Raw genomic sequence first — 19,630 nt, forward strand, 5'->3', positions numbered from 1 at the left:
TCCTTGCCTTGTTGCCTTCCCCAAATGCATTACCTCACACTTCTTCGGGTTGAACTTAATTTGCCACTGTTCTGCCCACCAGACTAATCCATTACAGCTTTCTTATTTATGTATCGCTTGCAAACCTCTTAATCATTCAAGCTCAAACCATAAATATGTGCCACAAAAAGCAAAGGACCCAGTACTGAATCCTGCACAAACACACAGGAAGCACCCTTCCAGTTACAGAAACACCCATCAACCATTATCTTCTGCTTCCTGCCTTTGACCCATTTCGGATTCAAATTGCCACTATGTCTTGGATCCATGTACTTTTGTGACCAGTCTCCCTTGTGGGACCTTATCAAAAGCCTTGTTAAAATCCATATAGGCCACGCCAAATACACTATCCCCATTAATCTTTCATGTTCCCTCCTCAAAATGTAATCATGCTAGTCAGACATGACTTTCCCTTAACAAATCCAGTCTTTGATTAATCTTGTCTTTCTAAATGAAAATTATATGCCTCTTTACTTATGTCAGGTGTGGTTGGGCATTGTTCATGTAGCTACATTCTTGATTTTTTTACTACAGTAATTAAAAATGGACCACATTTTGCAGCTGGATAGGCTCCTCAGAACAACTGTCCCAAGAGTAGTTAACAGTACTTCCAAATAGTACTGCTGCCAAAACCCGATCAGGTGATATTTTATTTAGTCGGCTAGAATTATGTCTTCACATCAGACTGTGAGGAGGGAAACAGGAAGTGAGAAAGGGAGCAGGAGAATAGGGAAGAACAATATTGCCTCTTATCTTGCACACCAGAGGGATTCTCTGAAATCAGGTACTAGACGTATCAGCAGATTTCTGCATTCTAAAATCGTTCCACTATTCAAATACAGACCTTTGCAATAGCAGACATCACGCTTGCATAAGACACCATCTGCAAAAGCAAGTGGAAGAAAATGAGAAACTGAAGTAATAGCTTTCTGAACACAATGTGTTATGATATATATCTTTATACGTAATACTGGAATTAAACAGGCAGTCTCTCAACACTTATTGCACTGGATATCCCTTCATTGTCTCTTCTTCATTAGAGGTTAACAAACTCATGCTTGCCAAGCACATTCCAGCTGCAAAACACATCATTTCAAGTAGCAGGCTGGCTATGCTTTATGGAATTGAAATGAGGAGGAAATTATTTAAACTAAAATGGACAAGAATAAAACTGAAAGAGAAACTTACAAGATTATTATTGGATTTTAGTTTCCGTTTCTTGTAAAATCTTTTCCTCACACTTAATGTGTAATCTGATGACAATCAACTAATAAACGAGGGGCCTTCCAGATGGTAGATCATTCGTTGTAGAAACAAGAGAGGAAGACAAGGCGGCTGATGAAATTCCTACATTATTATTTTGTACATGCTTTCTTAATAATTTGTAGGTTGATATTCAATAGGCCTATTAATGAGAAAGGGAGCAGGAGAATAGGGAAGAACAATATTGCCTCTTAATGGCCACATAATGGCCAAGCCACAGCGAAGTACACTACAATGTCAATGGGAACTACCTGTTCTTAAGAACTGGAGGAAGTGGAACAAAGTTACAGGTTGCAAATGAGAAAACACCAAAAATCAACCTATTTGAATACTAAAACTTACTGTTGAATAATCCTGATTTTAATAAGCAAATATACTTTGGACAGTGACCCCCAGTGTCCAATTATGGTACATGACTTTTTGAATACTGCATTTGTACATCGGATGAATTTTCCTATTGGAAAGATAGTGATATCCACTGTAGGGGTGGTCAGGTTTTGCCTCTGTGGGGTATGTGGGTGAGTACCATGCAGCTTTTAGAGGCGTATATAAAGTTTAGCCACAAGTTCCCATTTAATTTGCATTTATCTCAGTTTGCTGTGACCAAAATATGCCGGTGCTCTGTTTTAACGCTCATCAGTAATTAGGAAAGAGCATGAAAAGACAGATTTTCACTCGCAAAGTTTGCACAATAGATCAGTAGAACAAGTGTAAATAGGATTGAGCTGTCTGGGCTTCAAATGCCAAACACCATGGTTTGGGAACCACAAATAACTCATAACCCACAGGTTGGGCACCACTGATTTATGGAGCTTTGAGTCACATTACCTGTGAACTAATGGCATACTTCAAATAGGACATAATCAGAGGATTGGGGGATGGGCCCACCAAAGCCTGTTCCAGGAGGTGATCTAGAAGAAATTGAAACAAGATTAGAGCAACATTATTTAGTGAACAAAAGCACTCTGAAAATCTTTAAGCATATTGGATACTCTGTATTACCATAACATGGCAGCGGATGCTTTTCTAGTTCAAATATGAGAATTGCAATTCATCCAGCCAAAAATACAGCAATGAAACATTAGTGAACAAACTGAAGATGGATTTCATTGCATTTACTCCTGGAATGATTGTGTCAAAAACATTCTTTCCACGTATGCTGACCTACATGATAGAAAAGCCCTAGGTCTGATTTCATTGGACTGTGCTGTGTTGGTCGGTGGTAGCTAAAATGGTTGTAAGGACGCTATAAATTTGCCTCAGCAAGGCTCAGCTGGGGGAGGGAAGAAATCTATCTGGGTTCCTGCTCTCAATTCTTAACTAATGGCAGCTGCCTGAAAGTGGATGCATGTGGACATCAGTTAAGCTTAGGATCAGGCTGGGCCTCAACAGGATCTAGCCAAAAAGTCTGCAGATGTTCGTTGTTTAGATCCACACATGGACAATGGATACTTATAAAGTAATCAGACAGCTGGTGTCCCTAAGGCAGTACCAGCGTTCCAGTGCCTGCAGTAAACTGTTAAAGTTATGGATTAAAAACTCCATTCTAGAGAGATCCCATATCTCAGTTCCATTGAGGTACATGGGCAATTCTTAATAACTTAACAGCTAGAAAATTGTTCTGAAGAACGATCTACACAACAAACATTAATTTGTGTGTTCTCTCCACAGACACTAGCTGACCAGGCGAATGTTTCCAATAGATTCTGCTTTTTTCACTAGAAAAGCAGACAGGTTTTTGCTTCCGATCAATTGTCTAGTTAGTTTAGCTTTGGATATCTGTTCTTTTTTCACATCAGCAGCCAGGTTAAATTGTTACAGGATTAACAAAACAGAAGAATGGGCTATTTCCCAAATCCGTTTTAAAATGATACAAAGATTCATCCATTAAAAAGCTTTTTGCTTTTCTGTTTTAAACAGCCGAGGCATCACATCTCCAAAGCTCAGGAACAGTTTTCACAATGTTGAGAGTCTGACCTGAGAGTCCAAGGAGGTCCCACGTGGGACCCTTTGGGAAAAGTTTTTTCATGTTTATGGCCCATTGATAGTCTGTCCATCGCTCCTTCCAGGCCTGAAGAATGGCCTGCCTGAGGTTCACCACCTTCATCTGTAAGCCCTAGTACCAGCAAAGGAAGGGAAAAAAATAAAACAGCTTCGTCATGCCAACCATGTTGAAGTCATTACCTTATGACAATGCAATCAAAACAACCAAGATGGGTTTGTGTGTTGAACAATGTACAATGTGATATGGTTAGGATTAAAACATTCCAGAATGAAAAAGCCTTATTAATGCAGATTTCAGGTTCACTAAAGCTAAATAGTGGATGGCTGACATGTTTATTTCAAATAAAGTGGGAAAGACACCCAGCAGTACATAGAAATACCATCCTTCTAAACTTTGGCTTTGTGTGTAGAGCCTATTTTGAGCTGTGCTAACCACAGAAATTAGGAGGTAGAACCATAAATATTTACAACAGATAGTATCTGGCCCATTGTCCTATTGTCAGTGCTTCACTCAACCAATCCAGAAATAATCTTACTCGTCTATACCTTCCCTGTAGCCCATATCCTTCTCTGCTTAAAATCTATTCTTCTCTTCAAAGGATGCAGGTCTCTGGCGCAATTGCATCTGTAGTAAAGCATTCTCTGCTCTAGTAGCTCTCCTCTAGTGAGTTATCCTTGGTTTGGGGGTGACAGTCCACCTATCACTGGTCCTCTATCCAGCTCTACCTGTTTCCCCCCCCCCACTTAAACCAGCTTATATTTCACCTCTCCTATTTTGCCTCATTTTTGATGAAGAGTCATTCGGACTCGAAACATTAACTGTTTTCCTCTTCACAGATGCTGTGAGGCCTGCTGAGTTTTTCCAGGTATTTTTGCTTTTGTATTGAGTTATCCATGGTTTGGGGTGCCAGTCTGTATTGAGTTATCCATGGTTTGGGGATGCCAGTCCGAATTGAGTTATCCATGGTTTGGGAGTGCCAGTCTGTAATGAATTATCCATGGTTTGGGGGTGCCAGTCTGTATTGAGTTATCCATTGTTTGGGGTGCTAATCTGTAGTAAGTTATCCTTAACTTAGGGTGCCAATCTGTATTGAGTTATCCTTGGTTTGGGGGTGACAGTCTGCATTGAGTTATCCCATCCCTGCCCCCTTAAACCAGCTTATATTTCATCTCTTTTCTATTTTTCCTCAGTTCTGATGCAGAGTCATTCGGACTCGAAATGTATTCTTCTCCGCAGATGCTGTCAGACCTGCTGAGTTTTTCCAGGTATTTTTGTTTTTGTTCTAGATTTCCAGCATCCGCAGTACTTTGCTTTTATCTTAGTGTTTAATTTGACTGCCACCTCTCTTCAAGGAATGTCTACCTTGAAGAAGTATTGCTCTTCTCTCCGACAGGATTTCCGCTTATCTCTTTTGCCCTATTCGCCTTCATTGCTTTCCATTTCTCTCCTGGTGTTTGACAAGGTGTTTACTAAAACTCGCTTTATAATATCACCACCGTCAACACCTCTTTGTCCTTTTGTCTATGACATCTTATGGTTATCTCCACCTATCAGTGGCCCTCTATCCAGCTCTACCTGTCCCACCCCCCACCCCTTCCTTAAACTAGCTTATATTTCACCTCTTTTCTATTTTTCCTCAGTTCTGATGAAGAGTCATTCGGACTTGAAACGTTAACTGTTTTCCTCTTCACAGATGCTGTCAGACCTGCTGAGTTTTTCCAGGTATTTTTGCTTTCGTATTGAGTTATCCATGGTTTGGGGTGCCAGTCTATATTGAGTTATCCATGGATTGAGGGCTGCCAGTCTGTATTGAGTTATCCATGGTTTGAGGGGTGCCAGTCTGTATTGAGTTATCCATGGTTTGAGGGGTGCCAGTCCAAATTGAATTATCCATGGATTGAGGGGTGCCAGTCTGTATTGAGTTATCCATGGTTTGAGGGGTGCCAGTCTGTATTGAGTTATCCATGGTTTGGGGGTTGCCAGTCCAAACTGAGTTATCCATGGTTTGGGGGCTGCCAGTCTGTATTGAGTTATCCATGGTTTGGGGGGTGCCAGTCTGTATTGAGTTATCCATGGTTTGGGGGGTGCCAGTCTGTATTGAGTTATCCATGGTTTGAGGGGTGCCAGTCTGTATTGAGTTATCCATGGTTTGAGGGGTGCCAGTCTGTATTGAGTTATCCATGGTTTGGGGGGTGCCAGTCTGTATTGAGTTATCCATGGTTTGAGGGGTGCCAGTCTGTATTGAGTTATCCATGGTTTGAGGGGTGCCAGTCTGTATTGAGTTATCCATGGTTTGGGGGTTGCCAGTCCAAACTGAGTTATCCATGGTTTGGGGGCTGCCAGTCTGTATTGAGTTATCCATGGTTTGGGGGGTGCCAGTCTGTATTGAGTTATCCATGGTTTGGGGGGTGCCAGTCTGTATTGAGTTATCCATGGTTTGGGGGGTGCCAGTCTGTATTGAGTTATCCATGGTTTGGGGGGTGCCAGTCTGTATTGAGTTATCCATGGTTTGGGGGGTGCCAGTCTGTATTGAGTTATCCATGGTTTGGGGGGGTGCCAGTCTGTATTGAGTTATCCATGGTTTGGGAGGGTGCCAGTCTACATTGAGTTATCCATGGTTTGGGGTGCTAGTCTGTAGTAAGTTATCCTTGACTTGGGGTGCCAGTCCGTATTGAGTTATCCATGGTTTGGGGGTGACAGTCTGCATTGAGTTATCCCATCCCCGCCCCCTTAAACTTATATTTCACCTCTTTTCTATTTTTCCTCAGTTCTGATGAAGAGTCATTCGGACTCGAAATGTATTCCTCTCCGCAGATGCTATCAGACCTGCTGAGTTTTTCCAGGTATTTTTGTTTTTGTTCTAGATTTCCAGCATCTGCAGTACTTTGCTTTTATCTTAGTGTTTAATCTGACTGCCACCTCTCTTCAAGGAATATCTACCTTGAAGAAGTATTGCTCTTCTCTCCGACAGAATTTCCGCCCATCTCTTTTGCCCTATTCACCTTCATTGCTTTCCATTTCTCTCCTGGTGTTTGACAAGGTGGTTACTAAAACTCGCTTTATAATATCACCACCGTCAACACCTCTTTGTCCTTTTGTCTATGACATTTTTTGGTTATCTCCACCTATCAGTGGCCCTCTATCCAGCTCTCCCTGTCCCACCCCCCACCCCTTCCTTAATCCAGTTTATATTTCACCTCTTTTCTATTTTTCCTCAGTTCTGTTGAAGGGTCATTCGGACTCGAAACGTTAAATGTTTTCCTCTTCACAAATGCTGTCAGACCTGCTGAGTTTTTCCAGGTATTTTTTTGTTTTTGTATTGACTTATCCATGGTTCGGGGTGCCAGTCTGTAGTGAGTCATCCTCCATTAACTGAGCAGTGCGTTAGTTTATGATTAACTATAACAGGAAGTGCCAAGCTGCAAGAGCGAGCTCTCCCTCCAAAGGATAAAGAACGTGGATCAGACAGTAAATGAAAGGCGCTTTTACCTGAAAATATTTCCGACCAAATTCCAAACTCAGCGCCGCTCCCAACGACTGGGCGCCTCAAGCCAAACACTCCGCCATGTTGCCCACCAGGTTGCACCGACCAGCAATGCCGGCGGCAATTGGCGGAAGGCGAGCCGGGCCGGGCCAATGGAGTCAATGAGGTGGCGACGGGCGCGGCGCCTCCTGGGAGCTGTAGTCCGGCGGCCCGCGGGACCGCGGGAAAGGGGCGGAGGGAGGGAACTACAGCCCCCAGCGTGCAACGGGGTCAGCTCCCTGTCACCTGCCTGGGAAGCGCAGAGATGGTAAGTCAGGCTGGTTTCTGCCGCTGAAAATCCATGAGATCTGGTTTTAAGATAATGTCAGGGCATCTGTCTGTAACACTTGTGTGTGCGTTATGTGTGAGTGTGCACGGTCTATATTCATGCATGAGATGCCTGTGCCTGCATCTGTCTTGAAATGAGATGGGTTTGTTTGTCCACCTATTAATGCTGGTTGGGATCCAAAAGGTTGTTGAGCCTCATTCCCCCCTCCCACCACCCACTATCTCCCCCCCCCCCACCCCACCACCACCACCACCACCACCCCTCTTATTTTTTTTTAGCACTTGCATCCCTCCCGAGGCTGCTGCGTCTTTCGGAATCATTGGGTTCTGATTTTTAAGCAGTTGCAGCGTTTGCAATCCTCATGCAGATTGCCCTGCCTGCCTCCACCCTGCCTGCAGTGACAGATGTCCTATTGATTCTGTTGCGCTCCATGCTTCCCGGGAAATGGGGTCAGCTTGCTTTGGCGGGGGGGGGGGGGGGGGTAGAGTTGGGGTGCGAGCCTACATTATACTCAATCTAAGTCCAAAGAGTCGCGATTGCACTCCCCCCACCTCCCCTCCCCTCCCCAAAATAGGGGTGCCCATCATAGTTCTGAATCTATACGTGATAAAGTATTTTTTTTTACAGCCTGGAATTAAAGTCATGGTTTATTTCCTGTGCCATTAAATATTCAGCCCGGAGTAACAGGGCTATTTACATATGAACGCAATAGCATGCCTTGCTCAATATGTCGCAATTTTCCATTACAATAGTAAAACGTGTTTACATTATTTTTTTTAAATATTCGCACAGTTGGAGACATTCCCTATTTGCTTTTCAGTTTGCTGTGCTTTCTCTCCTCTCCCAGCTTGAGATACAGCCCCACAGGTGCCAATAGCTCTCCACTCTCTCACCAAAGGGGCAGTTCTTCACCAGGCACACACTGCTGTTAGGGACATCACAGCCAAGCCCAATTTAGTCCTTGCCCAGTGCCCACTTTTAGCAGGGGCAAGGAAGCTGTCTATTTTCTCTCTCCTCAGCTTTGGGACACTTGTAGCCAATTGGTGTCCCCATTAGCACTCCTGGTCACTTTAGCTAACTCAACACAGACTAGTAACTCTTTTGAGTACAAACATGTTTCCATCTGTCATTTCAGATGAAGTTACATTGTTTCCCATTGTGAGATTTGAACTCTTGATCTTGGGGTTACAAACCCAATACCATAACCACTTGGCTACTTAGGCCAAGCCAAAGAATGTGATTTTCATGGCTTAGCATCTCTTTCTTTTGTAACTCTTTCGAGTACAAACCCGTTTCCATCTGTTTCAGATGAAGTTACATTGTTTCATAGTTTGCCGTTGTGAGATTTGAACTCTCGATCTTGGGGTTACAAACCCAGTACCATAACCACTTGGCTATTTAGGCCAAGCCAACACAGACTAGTAGTTGAACCTACGGTCTGTGTAGTATAATCCCACACAAGGAGTTGTTTTTACCCGGGGTTTGACCATCAGAGAAGGCAGTAGTTCCTGGCAAAAAGATGCTAATTCCCAGTGTTGTATGATGTTTTGTGCTGCCCCTTGTACTGCCTTTTGGTTGAGATGTTAATTCGAGATACTGTCAGGTGGACATGAAAGATCCCATGGCACCATTTGGAAGAAGAGCAGGGAAGTTATCCCTGGAATCCTGACCAGCATTTGTCCCTCAGTCAACATCACAAAAAAAACCAGATGATCTGGTTATTGTCACATCTGTGCTTGAGGGGTCTCATTGTGGACATATTGGCCGTTACGTTTCCTACATTACAACAGTGACTACAGTTCAAAAGTGCTTCATTGCCTGTAAAGCACCTTGAGTCATCTGGTGATCGTGAAAGATGCTACCTACTCGCAAATATTTATTTTTGTGCCTATTTTCAAAATAGCCCTGACAGTGTGAGCACCAGCTATGAAATGATTACTGTCTTTTCTGAGGTGGGCTCCGAGAGGGAGAGTAAGTATAACAGAAAGAAAGCCAGCAAAGTTAGAGAAAACACAGCCATAGAGACCACCAGGAAGAGCATGAGTAAAAGGGAGAAAATGAAAATTCAGGAATTATACAGGGGCATTCAGTATCTGAAAGAGGTTAAGATATTGGGTGTAGCCCTTTACCACAGTATGTAGTACGTGAAATCAATTAGGTTAATTTCAACACAGCTGTCAGTGGAATGAGTTCAAAGTAAAAAAAAAACTTCCAAATTTTCCACTAAATCGGCAATTCTCTGCATTTAATGGACATGGTATGAGAAATGGAAGTATCGCACTGGTACAGTAGTGCTGCTTGTTTTTGGAGCTGTACCTGACCTGGGAGTGCTTAGCACTTAATGTTAAAAATAGGAAAGTGCTCCATTTCCCAGTGCTAACATCCCTTCCTTTGATCTACACAAAAAAATCTCCAGATATGATCCAAAAAGCATGTATTTGTTAGCAACTTTAATGGAATGAAACGTCCCAGAGTGCTTCACAGGAACATGATAAAACAAAGTATGATAACAAGCCAATAAGGAGATATTAGGACAGATGGCCAAAAGCTTGGTGAAAGAGTTAGGTTTTAACAAGTGTCTTAAAGGAGGAAAATGAGGTAGAGAAGTGGAGAGATGTAAGAAGGATATTCCAGAGATTGAGGCCTTGGCAATTGAATGGTAACCAATGGCAGGGCGACTAAGATTGGAGATGCACAAGAGGCCAGAGTTAAAGGAGTGCAGATATCAGAGGGTTATGGGGATGTTGTGAGTTGTGGATCCATTAGGAATCATTCCACAACCCAATGTTTCAAGGGTCTCGCACACACAGGGATTGTATGTTGCGGAAGCTGAGCTACAGTGTTGTAAGCCCACCTCTGGCTTGTGCTTCCTGTGAGCATGGCTGTCCAACCAGCCCTCCCTCCCAGAACATGGGATTGTCAAATCATTCCTATTTTGCTATCGATACTTGTCAGGGGGCCTCAATATCCTGAGTTAAAAGAAGTGTTCAGATGGGGGTCGCCACCAATTCCTTCACTCTCCATTTTGCTTAGCTCCAAACAAAAGCTTGATTCAGCTGCTGAAGCTTTAATTGTAGTCGAATGCTGCTGGGAAAAATTCACTCAGTGAACATATTGTTGAGGATGGGTTGGAAGCTGCCAGAATTTGAATAGCAATAAAACGTTAATATCCCCCCAGCTATACCACGTCTGAACACACATTGCTCTGAGATCTGCAAGATTCTTTACTGCTCTTCCACACTGACAAGAAGATTGTACAACCTTTATCTAATCTGCTGATCTGTCAAAACGACAAGCGTTCCTGCATTTTTCTGTTTTGTATTAGGGCATGTTATCACTTGCTCTAATTGTACCTTTTCAAATCAAAGGGCAATAATGTAGTAAATAACAAAACAATAAGGGAGAAGGAAGAGACCCCCCAAAGGGCACTATTTTAAATTGACCTTTTGTAAAATCGATCAATGTGATACCTAGTGAGCAGTGTTGAGGAAATAGCTTCCTTCCTCGTACCTTCATATCTCTCCCAAACCTCCTTAGGCTGAGAGGAGGGAAAGTCTAAGAGGTCAGGTATGCAAGTTTGTGATATAGGATATGACACATGAATGTAATTGGGATGAGCCTGCCTTTTTCTGGGAAGGGACTTGATCTGCCTCAGAGATTTTGATGAAAAGTGCCACGACATCTTTGCAGTCTTGGAAACTGTGCCATTGTTTTGAGGGTTTAACAATAGGAAAATCAGGCTTGCCAACACAATGAAGAGTACAGTTCCATTTTTTGAAAGATTGAGGGTGATGGGGGGCTGTTATTTCATGATGGCAGCTGGCACTGATACACTGTGTATTTGGAACAGTGCTCAGGAGGTGCAACAAATAGTCAGCTTTGGGAAAACCAATTATTCTTTTCAAAAAAGGAAGTTTGGAGCAAACTTGACAAGGAAAACAGATTCCTCTCCCTTCAACAGAAACAACTGTATTGTATTTGTGAACTTTAGCCAAGTCTTACTGGTTCTTTTCACTTAAAAAGTGAACATCAGACCAAAATGCCATTTAGCATTTTTAATTCTTGTCGACTGACCTGCTTTGGTGCTAATTTTGAGTGCATTTATCATAATGTGGGGAGTGTAGCATGTTCAATCCACATCCAAAACTCCAGAAACTGATGAAGCTTATACTTTGTCACGGACTCAGGTCTGCTATAACATGTCGTCTTGGGCCCAGTGGCATCAGTCATCATTCTCTCCGCGCTCCACCTTAAGCATTCTTAAGTACCTTACTTCTATGGGAGTTGACTCACAATGCGCTATATCTACTTGAACAATTCTGGGACCCAAGGGTGTAACTTTAATACTCCCTTGTGATCGGGACTGGATCCCCTTGTCTTTTTTTCTTCAATCTTTCCGAAAATAGATTGACTCAGTGCTGGATGATTTGCATCATTAAAGCTGCAATATCCCAGAGTTAGACAAACATACAGAACAATAGTTATAGTTAAATACTTTTAGCTTAGTTAATGCATCTTATTTCTGCATATTCAGATGAAAATACTGAATATGCTATTCAGCCCCATTTCACATAGCTTAAACAGAATAACCCATCGTCATTCTGTTCTGTCCTGTGGTTAAGGGTATTATCTCCTCTCCCTGTAGTCTCCCATTTTTCACAAGCCTGCGCTACTTGACTGCTCGTACAATGTCCATTTTCCAAAGTCCAGACTGCCTCTTGGGTGTCTGACAATCTGTTTTATTTCCTAACAGTTCACAGTCAAGAAGAAATCAAAAACTTTCCAGCACAATGAATGCGAGATGTTCATTGATTACATAGACAAGTCAATAAATTACTTATTATTTAACCCTTTATGAGGACTTAACAACTCTGAACAGCTTAAAGCATGGCTCATTTGCATCTCAACTACCAACTGATTCAAACCCTCCTTTTGTTCCCCTTGAGGTAATGGACAAGGTTTATAAACTACAATTTTAAAGTCACTCTTTTTCCAACTTCTTTCTGTGTAAATATGACATTAATAATTTATTCTTTAGGTATAACTTGCCCTAGTAGTCAGCAGTTTTCTTGACTTGATAACAAAGAATTGTGGTGCTGCAACTCCATTTTCCATTTTCATTCTCTTGTAAGCTAGGCTGTGTTTTCTGATGGAACAACTAATAGAAAAAGTTAACTGGAAAAAGACAATTCTACTGTGCAATACCTCTGACTCTTTTGCTAATTACTTTAAATCTGTCTTTGATTCTTGACCCTACTGCCAGTGGAAACAAATTCTTATTTACTCTTCAAAACAAAACCCTTTCTTGATTTTGAACAACTGTTTTAGATTTCCCCTTGACTTTCTCAGCTTTAAGGGGAATACTCTTGGCTTATCTAGACTGAAGTCCTTTATTCCCTGTCCCATTCTAGCAAATCTTTTAAAAGTGCAATGGACCTCCTGTGTTTGCCTGAGTGGACACATCTGACCTTGCTTTAACGTCTAATCCAAAAACGAAATGCTTGTTCTAGCATTGCAGCAGTCCTCCAGAATTTCAGTGAACTGTCAGTTCAGATTATGTGCTTATGTCTTGGAGTGAAGTTTGAATCCATGACCTTCTGACTCTGAGGAAAGCATACTGCCAAACTGACAAAATTCAATAAATTCTGTTAAATAATAAAATGCCACCTCAGTAGGAGCAACACTGGTGTGCTCATTGATTTTTCTCAGTATAACTAGAGCAAAAGAATGCACTTGCATTGCACAAAGGCACAGGAATCAATTTGGCCTTCACCGTGCTCTGCTTAATGCTCGCTCTATGAAATCTGATTTCCATTCTGTTGTGTGTGAACAAAACGCTGAAATATGAGTATCAGTCAGAACAAATTTATACATGGATTTTATATGCTGACAGACAGAAGATAAAAAGTGATCAGAATACACTGGAATGGAACCAGAAATAGAAATCAGATGATGGTCAGTACACCCGAATTTTAAACGCTTCTGGCGTCGCACAGCACTCCAAAATTCAGCACAGCATCTAAACTTGTAAACGGCCTAGTGTTAGTCCTCGGCCCTCAAACTCCATAAAGGGGCAAATTCATCTTAAGGGTTAATTTCAGGATGGTGCATCTAAGGATGGTACATCCTGTACCATCTCATTCCCATTGTCATTGCTTTCTCTCATCTCTAGTCTCTCATATCGAGACAGAAAGATATGAGTTAATTAGTCTGATTAAAAAAAAATCTTAAAACTATGGATTATTATCTGACTGCACAGCATCATTGCCTCCAAAAATCCAATTAAGCAGATATGAGATATCAGAGAGTTGCTGCATTATTAAACTTGAAACCCACCAAGCCATTATCATCATTTTATGTTAAAATCATCCCTCCCTGCTCCACAGCTATTACCTGGTTTCACTTGTGTAGTTTGCTGCTACTCTCAAAATGTCAATTACAGTTTGAACCTTTGCCTTGGAGTGTGCTTTGTTCCCAGAGTTGGGCTGCATTAGTTAAGGTGGTGCCATATCTACCAAAGATATAGATATTTTGGTGCTGCTGTGGCACTTACCTAGTCGTTTCTCTTCATCTCTGCATAAAAATTTGAGTCCACCTGTTAATTAGACTGCAGTCTACTGCTGCCATGTTCAAAGTCAAAAAATTCCTTCTTGAGCAACAGGAAAGTTGTGCACAGCCTGAGAGCTGCCCCAGTATAGAGAATAATGGCTTTTATGGACACACGAGCAATGACGGACAAGTAAAGACCCTCTTGCCTATACAGCCTGTCTCACACAATCTCCACACCACAGAAACGATGGTCCAGATCTTCCGAGCAATGGCAATGGTGGTCAGTTCGCCGCTGCTCTCATAAATCCCCCTGACCCGACACTGCTCCGCATTTCTTCTGGGACCTTCTGAGCCCAGCATTCCCAGAAATGCGCAGTGCAGCGTCCCTCGGGGGACTCTGTCAGAGTGGAATAGAGTCAGGAGAAGACAGAATATGCCCCCTTTTTACAGAAGTAGCTGTATGGTAAGTTTAAATGCCCAAACTTTAATTGTTAGTGTGTGAATGGGTAGGATGGTAGGTTGGGTGAGGCAGTTGGATGAGTGGGTAGGCGACTAAGCGGGTGAGTGGCTAGGTGAGCCAGGAATTTTTGGTTCAGGTTAGGGGGCAGGTAGGTCGGGTCGGGGATAGTCCTGTCTGGTTGGGGGGTAGCTGGGTCAAGGGGGTGGTTGGGGGTGTGTAGTCGAAGGGTCAGTATGAGCGATTGGGGATCAGTTGTGGAGTTACCTAGGAGTTAGATTAGGTTTTAATCTGTCTAACATTTCTTGGGTAACCATTCAGGTAAGTATTGCAAAACTGTCCGAAGTCTCCGACTTAGAGTCGGAGACATTCGCAGAGGGTACTGAGGAGCAGGGAAAATGTCCATCAGAAGTTGAAACACCCCAGGTAATTCCCATGTAGGACTTCTGCAGGGTCCCAATGCATACCTTCAGTCTTACATCCAGTCTCTGAAGAACCTGAGACCGGAAGATTTGGCCCCCATGTGATCTCCAAGGAAGGGCGAAAAATCAGATTAAAACCCAGGCCAACTTGGGTGGAAAAAAACCTGGGACTTTCCTCCCCAACTATCTAGGCAATCGAAATAAGTCCAGGGATCACTCTGGTCCTGCGTTTCCTATAGTCCCTCCCTTAATGTGTCTGCCTCGGCCAGAAACAGGCCTTGCTTTCGCTTTGAGGAATTCAGTGAATCAGTGTCAACCACGTGAGAGGGCAAAACAAAAACAGAATTACCTGGAAAAACTCAGCAGGTCTGGCAGCATCGGCGGAGAAGAAAAGAGTTGACGTTTCGAGTCCTCATGACCCTTCAACAGAACTACATGAGAGGGCAGCCTGTTCCTGATGTCTACTATTCCCTGGGAATAGACCCACCTCCCTGCATCTAACCTAGATCTTACATTTAAAATTGTGACCTCTGGTCTTCCCTAACATGTTTAATTGGAACAAACTATCATCTGGAACACAATTTATTCTCTTTGAACAAACCTTGATCAGATCAGTTAACGGTTCGAGTCCGAATGACCCTTCAACAGAACAGTTCTGTTGAAGGGTCATTCGGACTCGAAACGTTAACTGTGTTCCTCTCCACAGAGGCTGCCAGACCTGCTGAGTTTTTCGGGGTATTTTTGTTTTTGTTTTGGATTTCCAGCATCCGCAGTTTTTTGCTTTTATCTTAATCAGATCACCTTAAGTCTACGTTTCTGTAAAGCCTGGAGTTCCAAATGTCTTGCTTTACTTAAGATGCTTTATAGTTGGAGTTGGTCTGGCAGCCCAGTAATCACCCAGCATGTGAGGAGATCAAAACTGGACATAGTATTTTAAGTGAAGTCTGAACAAGATCTTTGTACAAAGGAAAAATAGTATGCATTGTCTTATAATCAATTGTCCTGTGAAAGCACCTCAACACAGCATTCGCTTTGACTATTGCTTCAAGGCATTGTTCATATGCCTTTAAGGATATACGCACTTGAATGCCCAGATCTCTTTCTTTTATTTACTTCAATGCTTTTCCCTCATGTCTGTTGAGCATTCGTTCTGCCTGAATTCAAACACTGCACTTTTCCAAATTAGACATTATTTACCAGTCGTGAGCTCAATCTCCCAGCACATTGAGTATCCTCTACAGTCCTAACACTTGCACAGATCCTGGGATCAGGCTCTGGAAATTTCCAGATGGTGCCCTCAAACGCCTACATCTAGATCATAAAAAATAATGATCCCAACACCAATCTTTGTAGGACACCACTAATGACCAGTCTCCAAACAGATCCAAACTCATCTATAATTGTGATTTGCTCACATCCATTCAGTCAGATCCCAATCAAGCTCAATATATTACCACTAATACTAGTGGCTTCAATCATGTAGAGAAGCCTCTTGTGTGGTTTCCTTTCATGTACGATGCCTAAAAGGGGGGAAGAAGCGGATTCAGTAACCTTTGAAAGGGCATTAGATAAATGCTTGAACAGGAAAAATTTGCATAGCTATTGGGAAAGAGTAGGTAAATTGGATTAATTGGATAGTTTACCAAGACAAGATGGGTTGAATGGCCTTCTTCCAGCTGATTCTATGATATGGACAACAATGCATGTGTTGGAATGATATCAATGAGAATAATTGCATTAAGATGAACATAAACTGCAAAAGTGGAGCTTATTTACTTTCTGAAACAAAAACAGAAAATGCTGAAAAAACTCAGGTCTGGCAACATCTGTGGAGAGAGAAACAGAGTTAACATTTCGAGTCCGTATGACCCTTCCTCAGAGCAGAATTTACTTATTTACTTTCTTACTGTCTGTCATCAAGAGGCGATGAATTTAAATCTGCACTGTGTCTGATCCCTACATCCATGCATGTGGACTATCAGAAGGGGTTGATGGATAGCAATCTGGAGCAAGAATCCTGGTTGATTTTTGCCTTCTCTAACCCAGAAGTTCTTTCCCCAAATTTTAATGCCTGTACGAGGCTAAGATTAGCTAATCAGTATAGGTTGGGGGTAAAATCTTGGATCTTCCTGATATTTATGCCTCCGAGTAAAACCATCAGTATTATTGGGTTAAGCAACGTTATTATTAACAATATAAGTATTTAGCACAATCTGTTGCCTCCGTGTAAAGGGTGGGGATTTTCATTGATGGGTGGAGGATGATTAAGTTATGTGATGTTGCAACACCACTAGGACTGCAGTGGATTAGTGACAAGTAATACTACACCTTAGAGTATGGTAAATTCCTTTCAACTTGCACATGTCGGGTACCAAATTAAATCCTTAAATTAAAGGGAGTCTTGATTTTTTTTAAAAAAAGGTCTGGAATATATTTCATATTTTTTTTCTGCACTTCTCAACCAGCTGGATTAAAGAAGCAAGCTCCACTATGGCTTTTAAGAAGGATGCCGTTTATAGGATGCTAATATATTTCAGAGTTTAGATGCCTTCACAGTCAGAAAGAACAACATGCTCACTTCAAAGAAAGATAGAAGGGATTTGTATTGATAACATGTCTATGATGACCTCAGGACAGCTCAAAGCAAGTCATTAGAGCCAATGAAGTACTTCGAAGCATGATCACTGTTATAGAGAAATTTCACAGAATCACAGAGTGCAGAAGAGGCCTATCTACCTATCTAATCCCATTTACCAGCACTTGGCCCATAGCCTTGAATGTTATGATGTGCCAAGTGCTCATCCAGTTACTTTTTAAAGGATGTGAGGCAACCCGCCACCACCACCTTCCCAGGCAGCGCATTCCAGACCGTCACCACCCTCTGGGTAAAAAAAGTTTTCCTCACATCCCCCCTAAACCTCCTGCCCCTCACCTTGAACTTATGCCCCCTTGTGACTGACCCTTCAACTAAGGGGAACAGCCGCTCCCTATCCACCCTGTCCATGCCCCTCATAATCTTGTACACCTCGTACCTCGTACATATGGCAGCCAATTAGTGTACAGCGAGCTCCCACAAACACCAATGAGAAAATGATTGGATTTTTTTTCCGTGTTATTGGCTCATGGTTAAATATCGGTCAGTATGCCGGGGAGAACGCTCTTGCTCCTCTTCCAATAATGTTCTTGGGATCTTTTACATCCACCAGGCTGATTAATCCCTTAAACATTTTGTCTTAGCAAACCTCACAGTTACATATCATGAAACCACATAAGATATATATAAGATTGTTGATTGATAATGGAGTCAAAGGGTATAGGGGGTAGGCAGGAAAGTAGAGTTAAGGTCAGTCAGATCAGCCATGAGCATCTTAAATACAGAGCAGGCTCAAGTGGCCAAACAGACCCCTGCTCCTAATTTGTATGTTCATATATCGAAACACTATCCCTTTACTTCTGTGTAATTAAAAATTAATTTTATGTAACTAAATACACATACATGGCCCCCTAGCTAAGTTACAGACTCAAATTAAAAACTAATGCATCTAATTAACAGCACAATCCTATTATTACCTGATGCTCCATTTCATTTTACCATTGAATTTACCTGTTTGAATTTGGTGAGGTTCGCTGTTTGCAAGATTTCTTCTCAGGACCTGATGGATGGATGGGTTTCATTTTTATCTGATGGGTGGCGAGGCATGGCAGGTGTGTTGAGAACAGTAACAACTTGCACTTGCATAGCACCTTCTACAAAGAAAACCATCACAAGACATTTCACAGAGAGAGAAAGAAACAGAGACTTTGAGAGCAGGGAATGAACTAAGGGAGTTGGTGAAAGGCTTGGTTAAAGAAACTGGTTTTAGGGAGCTTTTGAAAGCTAGAGAGTTTAGAGAAGGAGTTGAGAGACAGCCATAAGCTAGAAGAGATAAAAACAAAAAAACTGCGGATGCCGGAAATCCAAAACAAAAACAGAATTACCTGGAAAAACTCAGCAGGTCTGGCAGCATCGGTGGAGAAGAAAAGAGTTGATGTTTCGAGTCCTCATGACCCTTTGACAGAACTCGAAACGTCAACTCTTTACTTCTCCACCGATGCTGCCAGACCTGCTGAGTTTTTCCAGGTAATTCTGTTTTTGTATAAGCTAGAAGAGGTTGGGTCAGGCTGGACAATGGAGGGATTTGTGAATAACAAAGATTTGATGAGACAAAAAACCAGCATAGGTCAATGAGATGGAGACCATGAGTAAGTGGCTAAGTGGTTTAAAGAGAAGGCTAACCAGATTATTCTCAGGGTAACAGGGGCTGGGCAGTAAATGTAATCTTGCCAGTGTCACCCAAATCTCAGAACAAATTTAAAGGCCTGGTAGGAATATTTTTAACACTTGAAGCCAGGAGGCTAACGAGCAAAATATTAGAAAGATTGAGTCCAGAAGTGATAAAAGTGGATGAGGATTGTGTTGGTTAGTCAGGATGAGTCTGGATGAAGGCAGGCAATGTTTTCAAGGTGGAATGAAGGGGTTTTGATGATGGGCAATGTGAAGGTCTTAAACTTCAGCTCTGGGCTTAACAGGATGCCAAAATTTTGCATTGCCTGGTTTAGCCTAAACAAGCAGCCTAGGAGGAGAATGGTGCCAATGATGAGAGTGGAGCTTTTGTTGGTGACCAAAGAGAAATTGGAGGAAACTCTGGATCATTCATGACTTATTAACAGAGACAATCTGATAGCACAGAGCTGATTGTGGGGATGAGGCCAGTGGTGGAGCGGCACATCTGGCTGTCATCAACATACATATGGAAGATGACCTTGTGCCTCCAGATGATGCTGCCAAGTGGCAGCCTACAGATTGATGAAGAAGGAGCCAAGAAATTATCTTTGGGGAATTCTGGAGGTATTATCTCAGGGTCATTATTACATTGCTATTTGTGGAAGCGTGCTGTGTGCAAATTGTCTGCACACTTCCTAAGTTACAACAGTGACTACACTTCAAAAGGACTAATTGGCTGTAATACACATTGAGGCATCCTGAAACCATGAAACATTCTACAGAAATGTTTCTTTTAGAGAAATGTGAATTATTGCAACT

General features: G+C 42.2%; 2 protein-coding genes across 4 annotated transcripts in view; one reads left to right on the forward strand and one right to left on the reverse strand.

The window, feature by feature from the left end:
- med24 (mediator complex subunit 24) overlaps nucleotides 1-6,931 on the reverse strand; it is a 74,217-nt gene extending 67,286 nt beyond the window's left edge. For both annotated transcript variants that reach the window (XR_005946689.1, XM_041217613.1), the window contains exons 1-4: nucleotides 6,797-6,931; nucleotides 3,280-3,418; nucleotides 2,131-2,213; nucleotides 884-922 (exon numbers count right to left, since the gene is read on the reverse strand). Coding sequence is in view for 1 of the 2 variants with exons in the window: in XM_041217613.1 (XP_041073547.1) it covers nucleotides 884-922; nucleotides 2,131-2,213; nucleotides 3,280-3,409 (252 nt within the window). In the remaining variant the exon portion in view is untranslated. The remainder of the gene's footprint in view (nucleotides 1-883; nucleotides 923-2,130; nucleotides 2,214-3,279; nucleotides 3,419-6,796) is intronic.
- Nucleotides 6,932-7,016: 85 nt separating this feature from the next.
- The window catches only part of rapgefl1 (Rap guanine nucleotide exchange factor (GEF)-like 1), a 79,227-nt gene continuing 66,613 nt past the window's right edge, over nucleotides 7,017-19,630 (forward strand). Inside the window, exon 1 of one of the 2 annotated variants that reach the window (XM_041217619.1) lies at nucleotides 7,017-7,098. The gene's annotated coding sequence lies outside the window, so the exon portion shown is untranslated. The remainder of the gene's footprint in view (nucleotides 7,099-19,630) is intronic. The other variant, XM_041217616.1, reaches the window with a different exon arrangement.

This window comes from Carcharodon carcharias, chromosome 23 (assembly GCF_017639515.1).
Source record: "Carcharodon carcharias isolate sCarCar2 chromosome 23, sCarCar2.pri, whole genome shotgun sequence".
NCBI lineage: Eukaryota > Metazoa > Chordata > Chondrichthyes > Lamniformes > Lamnidae > Carcharodon > Carcharodon carcharias.